The sequence below is a fragment of the Aplysia californica genome, unplaced genomic scaffold (assembly GCF_000002075.1).
Source record: "Aplysia californica isolate F4 #8 unplaced genomic scaffold, AplCal3.0 scaffold00237, whole genome shotgun sequence".
Lineage (NCBI taxonomy): Eukaryota > Metazoa > Mollusca > Gastropoda > Aplysiida > Aplysiidae > Aplysia > Aplysia californica.
The window spans coordinates 792808-803471 of NW_004797507.1; the positions used below are offsets into that span (position 1 = coordinate 792808).

Genomic DNA, 10664 nt, shown 5'->3' on the forward strand with positions numbered 1-10664 from the left:
TCAGCAGTTCGGGTTCGTTCAGTGTGGAGTTTTAGGTGTTTTTTTTTTTAAATTTTAGGCCTAATGACCTCTCGCCTTTCATTCTAAAGTCAAATTAAACGAAGAAAACAATCACCCCTTCCTCTGGAAGAGGTTTTTTTGTCAGCGTAACCATTTTAAAAAAGCGTTCTTCCGAAATTTATTTTAAAACTTGCTAGTTTCACTTTGATTTTTAAAAACTCAAGTAGAGTAACTCTGTTCGCAAAGGGTGCGCATTTGCAAAGAGGGCGCCACCAAATTATGAGGACACTTTTTTAATTGGCTCAAAGAGAGGAGTGGCCCCTCTTGCTATGTAGACTCTTTGACCACACTTTAATTAGATGGCATCGATATCTTAGAAATGGGCAAGGGACAAGAAACAATACAATTGAAGACTTCCGGGGAAAAAACGACAGTAGTCACAAACTGAAAATCGTGATGGTACCAATTTTTAACGCTATTTAACTCATAACTGTATTCTGTTTAACTGTTGGTTAATTATTGTTGTTAGATTTACCATTCAACCACGCTTAACAATAAACCACCAGTCAAACAAATGGGAAGTTATGAGTCCACAAGCTTTTAAAATTGGCACTCTCAACAATTTTTAGTTTGTGACTACAGTCGTTTTCCCCCTGTGCTCTTCTATTGGTTTCGTGTAACCCCAAGTCTCTCTCTTTCACTTGGCGATCCATGAATGACCCAATGGTTCATTGAGGACTGCATGGGTCACCCGATCAATGCGCGGTGATGTTTATCATTATTATATCAAAAGTTTCCACGAGGACCAAAGCCTACGACTGAGACTTCTCCAAATCGTCTCGTGTGGGAACGGGTAAATAGGCAGGAACATCCGGCAAGTTAATTACTGATTATCGTGTGAACGGAAAACTCTCTCGACGGTTGAGAAAAAAATGGTGATGTTATGGTTTAGGTTTAACGCCCCTATCAACACTATTAGGTTACTTAGGAGGCGGGACCTCTGAGTTTAATGTCTATCTCCGATCTCCGAAAGGACCGAGGTAAGTGGGACTTTCGTGTTAAGTGTCGATGGCTGTTCTTAGGATGTGTGTTTTTTAAAAATAGCAGCTGAACTAGGATTTTCAAAAAACAAAACAAAACAAAAACAAAAATAAAACAAACAAACAAACAAAGAAAAAAAAAAACAAACAAACCAAAAACAAATCAAAAACTGAAAAAAAAACCTACAAACACAAACAACGTGGGGTTGCCATGCTAGGCTACTGATTGACTCGTTAGCAGCTGTTATTGCTATCATCATGTCGCTACCGCTTAGAAATACAAAGTGTTGTCCGCTATTTTTGGCTGTTTTGCGTTACTAAAACCACGAAGTCAGAAACCAAATGTGCTATCTGCTCTATCAAAATCGTAAGATTATTCGGAGAAGTCATCAAGACATTCATAGTTATTAGTTGCTTTAAAAAAAAGGCTTGATTTGTTGTGAAAATCAAACTTTTAACGTCAAATTTCTCTAAACTAGGTACTGAGCAGATAGAACTTTGTAATTCTGGGATAGTGATGTGTTATAGTCTGCTCCAGAAGAAGAAATACATGCTAGGATTGGGATTAGAAAGAACATGACAATGCGTTCTTTAATTATCAAGTCTCTCCATTCACTTGATTCAGACCTGTCCAATCACCACCACCTTCCACAACCGTTCCATATCTACCCACAGCTCTACTAATCATCATCATCATCATCATCATCATCATCATCATCATCATCATCATCATCATCACATCATCATCATCATGATCATCATCATGATCATCATCATGATCATCATCATCATCATCATCATCATCATCATCATCATCATCATCATCATCATCACATCATCATCATCATGATCATCATGATGATGATGATGATGATGATGATCATCATCATCATCATCATCATCATCATCATCATCATCATCATCATCATCATCATCATCATCATCATCTACAGCAACAGCGACAACGTCAGAAACATGAAGTTCCGTCGATTCAAGAGAATTTTCATCAAGAACACACAACCCAAGGCACTGCTCGCTCTGTGCTGCCTCACGTGCATGGCCATGGTTCTACTCAGTCGTTTCTTCGGGTAAGTCAGTGAGTCTTAGTTTCCGTAAGGTTTTACGGCACTCGCACCTGCAAAAGGTCATAAGAGCGCCAACGTCAGTGAGTCTGTCCTGCCTTTGGTTTCCTTGGTTTCTCGTAATAATACGTGTCACAACGCGGTGATATCAGGCTCTCCTCCATTTTTGTCCGTGTAAAGCTATTGGTATCATTTTAAAGATTGTCCATTAGTCTTGCTTTGGATGAAAAAAAATCCATTATCTTGAATAGAAGTCGAGATATTTGTGAATGAAGGTGGTGGGAGTCACCTGGTTCAAGAGGTAAGATTAGTGAGAAAATGGCCGCCAAAGATTAGTTATTTCCTTAGCTTGAGAGTCCGTGGAAAGTGAAAATTTCCATTTTTGTGTGCCTTTAATCAACGTTTTTCAGTAAAATCCACTCAGAATTGTATTCTTTAATGGGCTTGAAAGATGTTGAGACAACCCCCCCCCCACCAACCCCACGAAAATTGCATAAAAATTCAGAAACCTGGGGGAAAATGCCAGTTTCTTCACTTTGATTATTTTGACGAACGCCTGATCTCACCACGCTGCCTCACATATATTATAAAAAAATCAGAAACACGAATAATTGACATATGGTTACCTCAGATTTACAAAGTTCTATCTTACATTATTGGCCGTTTTGAGTAACTAAGACAATGAGGTTTGAAACCAAATTTAATGTTCTATCTGCTCTATCAAAATCGTACTAAGATTGTTCGGAGTCGTTATCAAGATATTCAACGAATTGCATTCACATTTCTCAAAACTAGGTACTGAGCAGATAGAACTGTATAATTCTGAAGTAGAGATAGGTGTCATGACGCGGTGGAATCAGGCCCTGTTAATTTTTTGGTGGGCATGTGAAGTTATTGGTATCCTCGTAACCCTATCCGTACGCCTTGGGGTCATTTTGTACCCCGGGGTTGTTTTCTTCACATTTCAGAATACTCCTATGTAGTACAAAGATCTCTTTGAAACTTTCAGCATTTTTCAAAAAACAACAACATTTTGATAGACTGCTATGCAAAGTGTACGGATCGGATGAACGAGTAAATTTCCTCCTTGGAAAGATGGGGCACAGAGTTCCCCACGTCGTATGGATACAATAGTAAAACACGACGTACGGATTGGGTTAAGTGGTGGCACAGTACTTAGTTTTGAAAAATTTGACGGGACAAATTTTGAGTTTCACACACAACATGTTGAGCTTTTTCGAATGCAATTCTTTAAAAATCGGTTTTGGATACCAAAATCGAATTTTGAGTTTCACACACAACATGTTAAGCTTTTTCGAATGCAATTCTTTAAATATCCCCCCCCCCCCACACACACACATACACACACACACCAATCCACATGTAATTGCTCCCACGTCGGTCGCCTGATAAAACCGTGAATTCCCCAAATTTTCGAAAATTGTTTTTTTGGGCATATTTTGATACAGCTCGGTGAGATACATGTCCCTGTAAAACAGTTTTTCAATTATCTCAACTCAAACGTGCATTCTGACGTAATAAGAAAAATCGTGAATAAACATCGTGCCCCAAAAGTCGCCTGGTGAAACCGAGAATCCCACACCTGTGTGGAATTCACGATTTCATCAGTCGGTTTATGACTCGCGGGGCTGACCGTTGGCGCCGTGAACGCCTCTTTAGACCATTGAAATATGGGCGACTGCGTTGAGCAAACATAATGGTTGGTCAGTATTCACGGTTTCCAGGCCAAAGATTATAATTTATGATGTCGACTGCATGCGTTTTGCAGGAAAATCTCTCTGTTTCATAATCAAAATGTGTATTTCCTGGATGCAGGACTGGTACTGTTTCATAACGACTGTCAAATTCGAATGTGTAATGTGTGTTCCCTTCTAATAGTGGTCATACAATTTTGATCTTGCTCATTTGCCCCCCCCAAAAAATTTTTTTTTTTAAATTGACGTAGTCAAGTATAAATTACAAGTATTTTTCCGTGTTGTATCACAACCCAAACTTGTTTGACATTGAAAGCTCTTTGATTTGACATCAGAGTTCCCTAACGAGAAAAGGAATTTTGAGAAGCCGAGCAATGTGAACCATTTTGGGCATCAAAGAAAGCTATAGAAAATACAACACGGAAATAGTAGAAGAACCAGACTTCAATGAAGAAAAAGTATCATTCAAAGTACACGATGCGTTGGAACAGATCAAAGGTGCTTTTTTAACCTCCGAGAGAGTAAGAGAGGAAGAGAGAGAGAGAGAGAGAGAGAGAGAGAGAGGGGGCAGCAATAAGCAATACAAATCAAGAGATAGGACGATTAAAAAAAAAATGAACTGTAACCCAGATGTGGTTGCTGAACCAAATCAATGGACTACTCACTATTAAAAGACAACAACAGAACAACCATCTGAACAACTATCTTTGTTTTTGTTTGGACTTTGACACGGGGAGACAGAAAGTCAACGGTATTCTCAACTCGAAAGAGTACAATTTAAGCAAAAGCGATACACCAAGCTGAAAGATGCACACTTGGGTTTATCATCTGAAACAGAATGACCAGAAAATCAAAGTTTGCAGGATGTTGATATCTATGACCGAGCTCACCCATTGTAAATTGCTCTAGAAAAGCCAGCCCATGCCAGTTTCATCATCGCCTGGCTCACCCAGAACGGACCAAAACTTTTCACTATTCCCTACCCCGGGCTAACTTCTTCATATTTTTCAAATGTTTTTCCACTTTTCTGCTCATCATTCTCTGCGACTTTTCTACAGGTTCCACATGGTCTTCCCTTGATCGTTTAAGCTGTTAACTCCAAATTAAAACTTTTTTTTGTTATGTAGCGGCCTGATTTCCAAATGGTATGCTCAGTCCAATCCATCTCCACTGCTTTCTTCTGAAAATTTTCTGGTCCTTACTTCCTCATTGCTGACTCTGTCTGTCTATCTGATCCTGAGGAACTTCCCAAGACACTTGTTGATGACAACCTGGATCCTCCAGAACGTTGTAAAGAGTGCTTTAGAAGAACACAGCCCAGTTGCACCACTAGACAATCCACAAGGGGCGTGCAAGCCAAGGAGTTTCTGCTCACATCTGTGGACATGCTTCTGAAGATTCCCACTCACTATTGCCAGCAAAGCTCTAGAAAACTGTATCTTGATCCCTGATTCTGTAATCTGTTGGAGCTTGAAACTGCCTGCACTGGTCAGGGACAATCTGCCTTGTATGTCAGGCTACTCAAATATGTGTAGATGAAAAGAACATGTTGATCTATGAGTAAAAAAAAAAAGATCAATGTGAATTGTGCGTGAGTTTTGAGGCTTGACAACGTCAGGAATCTCACATCTCAGAAAAGAACATGACAAAGAAAGGGCACGCAATGGTTAAAACCTTTTTACTATGCTCGTAGGCAAGAAGACCTTGTGATTATTTGCCTGAATTTTCAGGGTGTACTTTTGTCATTGTCTATTAATTCATCTAGCTCTTGTTACAGAAACATGCACATAATCTTCAATACGACCTCGTATGGTGCTATCTATTACTTATGACAAAAGGCACAAGGTGGTTTGATTGCAAATGAATTCAGTCACAAGTTGTTTGATGGACTTTTTTAAAAACGTGCACAAATACGTAGAGGGTTATAACAATATATTATTATACAGCTACGGATGTGTGCGTGTGTGTGTGTGTGTGTGTGTGTGTGTGTGTGTGTGTGTGTGTGTGAGTGTGTGTGTAGGTGTGTGGGTGTTTGTGTGTGTGTGTGTGTGTGTGTGTGTGTGTGTGTGTGTGTGTGTGCGTGTGAGTGTGAGTGTGTGTATCAGCACAAAAATTGCATCTATTTCTAATGCCGTGGGTGTCTTTTCCACTAAAGCAAACGCCAAAATTAAATACAAAATCTTATTAGAGGCCACACTCATATGCAAGTAGAAAGTATGCATCGCGTCATTGAGCGGCGGCTTTAAATAAAAGACATTTCCAGAACTGCAATTTTTATAATTATATCAACGAAGACCCTATAAGGTGAAATTTGAGGATCACCTTTTCCTCCACGACTTTGCCAAAATTGCAGTTCACAAAACTGTCAGGTCGGGTAGACAAAAAGAAGACCAAACTTTTAATGCAGTATAAAGCCTCAGATATACATAAGGAGAAATTCTTAGCAGACTGAACTCTAACGAAGAGTGGGAGAGTCTTCTAAAGTCCAGAGGCAAGAAAAACTTAACAAACAGTTCCCCACCATTGTATTATTCTACTTATAAACGACAAAAAGCAATTTTCAGGATCTGAGAGACAAAAAGGGTAAGATAATGAAAGATGATCATTCAGTCATTCAGGGGGTATAGAATTTTGACATAAATCAAGTTCTCAACCCATCCATCACCCCCTCCCCAAATGAAATACACTTACGTACAATTGGAGAAGGAAGGATAGAAAGAGAGAAAGCACGCAAATGAAGGAGTATGATTTCATAAATTACATACAATATCTCATTCATGTAAGTTTATAGTGGTAAAATAATGAATAGGTTTCTGTCTCACTCAGTCTGTATTTTCATTCTCAGTTTTAAACAGCATTATTTCTAAAAGGTAATTGATTAGATTTATCCATTTAGTTTATATCTTGGGCGCCAAATGACGGAGAAAAACAGTTTTTTCCCTCTCCTGTAAAATTTGCTTCGTGTGGAATTCACGGTTTCATCAGGCGACCGACCTTATGCTCTCTGTCTCTCTCTCTGTCTCTCTCTCTGTCTCTCTCTCTGTCTCTCTCTCTGTCTCTCTCTCTCTCTGTCTCTCTGTGTCTCTCTCTCTCTTTCTCTCTCTCTCTACCCCCCCTCTCTCTCTCTCCTCTCTCCCCCGTCTCTCTCTCTCTCTCCCACACACCAATCCACATGTAATTGTTCCTACTAGGGTAACGAGGAATCCAGACGGTTTTGCTCTCTCTCTCCCCCTCTCTCTCACTCTCTCTCTCCCTCTCCCTCTCCCCTCTCTCCCTCTCTCTCTCACTCTCTCTCTCACTCTCTCTCTCCCTCTCTCTCCCCCACTCTCTCTCTCCCTCTCTCTCCCTTCTCTCTCTCCCTTCTCTCTCTCCCTCCCCCCTCTCTCTCCTCTCTCCCCCGCCTCTCTCTCCCACACACCCATCCATAAGTAATTGTTCCCACTAGGGTACCGAGGAATCCAGACCACCCACACAACTACATCCAGTATTTCCCACATCGAGAGTGGCGCAGCTCCGGCGCAAAGACCATCCTCTTGTGGACGCCTCGCTTCGGCTATGACTACTGGGCCATGGACCCGGACTACGACTTTGGTAACTACAATTATTATGTAAAGGATCGCGTTGAAATCAGGCGCTGGTCAAAATGATGAGGTCAAAGAGATCAACGTTTTTCAGACCGTTGGTAAATTCTATAGATTTTTTGAAACTTTGGGCTCATCTGAATTTATGTACATTTAAGAACCCGCTTCTGCGTGGATTTTTTGGGAAAAAATGTTGATTGTAAATTTTCAGTTTCCAAGGACTCTCATGCAATGAAAGTCACCAAATTTTGGCGACCATTTTCTCTATAATTTTACATCTGAAACCAGGCGAGCACCACTTCCTTCAATAGCAAATATCTGGACCTCTATTCAAGACAGATAGGTATTTTTCACCAAAGCAAGATAAATAAACATACTTTAAAATAATATCAACAGCTCTACAATATGTAAAAAAAAAACCCTATATATTAAATTGACGGGCGCCTGATTCCACCTCGAAGTGACATATGTATATGTCCCTGGATTTTCTAAAAATGTAATCTCTGACTTAGAGGTTGACGTGTTATGACACACTATCATTCACGGTCGCGAACTGCTATCGTTCCAGATTCTGCTATAGCCAGGCCAGTCCATGTTTTAATGTTGTCCATCCAAGTTACTCTTTGTATACCCCTGGCTCTCCTGCCCCACATCTTTCCTTCAAGCATCTTTTACACAATGGTATTGTGTCTTTTTAAATGGCCATAGTATTGTAATTTTCTACGAAAAGAATCTGACACACATCTTTCACTTGTATTGGGTAAATAATGACCCTTGGGTTATGTAGAGTAACCACTCAGCCCACTCTCCCCCCAAAACCCCCCACCCCCAAAAAAACCAACAACAACCAACAAACAAAACAAAACGAGTACGGTTATTATACGAGTATTTGGCTGCCCATCAGCTCATCCATCACCTGCCTGCCGTATCATTTTACATTTGTTCAAACTCTACCTAAAAATTGTATGCATCTATCTGCTGTGTTCATGTGGTTACTATTACGAGATTTAGTTAATCCTTTTCAGCACGTCTCACATAATTATACGGAGCATGGTGTGAGAAGAGATGTAAAACTGTTGACATGTTGTCGCCCAGGTGAGTGTCCGGTGAAGACGTGTCGACTGACCAATGATCGGACCTTGCTGGACACCAGTGACGCCGTGCTCTTCCACTCCCGCGCTCTGTGGAACAACTTCCTGGGCACGTCCTTGCCCACACACCACCAGCCGCACCAGGTAGAGGGTCTTGGTTCAAATCCCATAAACTGACAGTCACATCAGCTAGGGGTTTTTGGTTCAAATCCCAGACTTTTTGGTTCAAATCCCAGACGTTTTGGTTCAAATAACTGACTGAAAGTCACATCAGTTGGGGGGGGGGGGGTTTATGTAATTTTGTGGTTTGGGGGGGGGGGGGTTGGTTCCAGGTAGGAGGTTTTGGTTAAAATCCCAGACTGGCAGCCTCACCAGGTAGAAGGTTTTCTCAGTTGGTGTCATGCTGAGCATCAGAGGGAATGGTTTTGATTCGAACTCCAAATCGGAATTTTTTTAAATGATAAAAAAAGCAGGACTTTTATTTGGAATGAGTTACGGGCCATCTTTCAGGAAGATAATGTTGTATTCGTTTATAAAATAGCAACTAATGAACACATTTTACTAAAGCATAGTTTACTGTATTGGGACGAAAAGTGCTCATGGAAGTGGCATGCAGTTTCACCAGGTAGGGGGCAGTCCTGGGGCTCAGGTGGTATCTTGCCAGTCTATGGCACAGATGTTCTTGTTTCGAATCCCACACTGACAGTCACACTAGGTAGGCGCGCTTTGTTTGCTCAGGCGGTATGTCATGCTCTACTACGGAGCAGTTAACGGTCGTGGTTCGAATCTCACATCGGCAGCCGCACCATGTAGGAGGTTCGCTCAGTTGGTGTCATGTTAGACTGTAGAGCAGATGGTTTTGGTTTGAATCCTAGACTTTCAGTCATACCAGGTAAGGGGTTTGCTCAGTTGGTATCATGTATAGACTACTGAGAAGATGGTTTTGGTTCGAATCCCACACCGCCAGCTTCACTAGGTAAGGGGTGCCCATGAGCTCAGTCAGTATCATGCCGGACTATGGAGCAGAAGGTCATGGGTCGAATCCGAGAATGGATGTTTTTGAACACTCGGGCCATTTTTGTGGAGTTTTCGAAGCTCTCAACTAATGTGTCTCAGTCCTATCGGAGACGGGCGTTAAATTAGGAGGTCCCGTGTCTTAAATAGCTAACAGCATTGTAATGGACGTGTAACTCATACACTTTAGCACCAGGTAAGTGTTTGGTTGGAAGTTGAGGTAAAATTATCTACTTTAGAATTACAAAGTTTGTATATGGCATTTTTTGCTGATTTCAGTTACTAAGACCATGGAGTCAAAAACCAAATGTTCTATCTTCTCAATTAAAATCGTAAGATAATTCGGGTTCGTTATCTGGATATTCAAATACTTGTGTTAAAATTAGCTTGACAAGATGTCTTTCTTCTTCTTCTCAATTGCATCACACTAGAAGTCCAGTATCTGTCATAAATTGGGCCGTCCTGCTCAGTTCATCTGTCGGCCCGTATAGCCTCTACATGATGTGGAACTCAAAATTTTTAACGTTAAATTTTCCCAAAACTCGATGCTCAGCTGATAGAACTTTGTATTTCTAAGGTAGCTCACAGTGTGTAGTAGAACTTTGACGTCAAACTTCTAGAAATAGGTACTGAGCAGATAGAACTTTGTAGTTTTAAGCTAGTAACTTGTCTACCATTTTAGACCCCACCTCCCCCCTCTCTCCCCTACCCCAAAAAGCGCAGAGATTCTCATTTCACCATATTATTATGCGACGTAAGCACAAATAGAAATTTCGTGACCCGTAAACAAGCAATAAAGTAATTCTCCCACCGTATAATAATTGTACAATAGAGGTATAGTACGCTTATTGCTCTTTTGAAGCAGCTTCACTTATTAGATTCTTCCACCTTTGATGGTGCGATAGCCTTTAGAATACCGGTCACTCGGATTAGGCATACCTTTTTGAGAGGCACATTATTGAGCTTGATTCTAAAACATCTTGTTGCTCGGAGGCAACCAGCCATGACATGGTACCAGACTATGTTACCGCAGTATCTATCCGGAGACGTCTCCGAAGGAGATAGACCAATCAAAATGCTTTGTGCCTCTGGACGAATAAAAAAATCTGGGGGTTACAGGGGAGGCCTGCCACCCCCTCCC

At 41.0% G+C, this 10664-nt stretch overlaps 1 protein-coding gene across 1 annotated transcript in view; it reads left to right on the forward strand.

The window, feature by feature from the left end:
* The first annotated feature begins 2015 nt into the window (after window positions 1–2015).
* The window catches only part of LOC101862952 (alpha-(1,3)-fucosyltransferase C-like), a 13041-nt gene continuing 4392 nt past the window's right edge, over window positions 2016–10664 (forward strand). Inside the window, exons 1-3 of the mRNA XM_005100152.1 lie at window positions 2016–2128; window positions 7283–7428; window positions 8514–8653. Coding sequence (XP_005100209.1) covers window positions 2016–2128; window positions 7283–7428; window positions 8514–8653 — 399 coding nt within the window. The remainder of the gene's footprint in view (window positions 2129–7282; window positions 7429–8513; window positions 8654–10664) is intronic.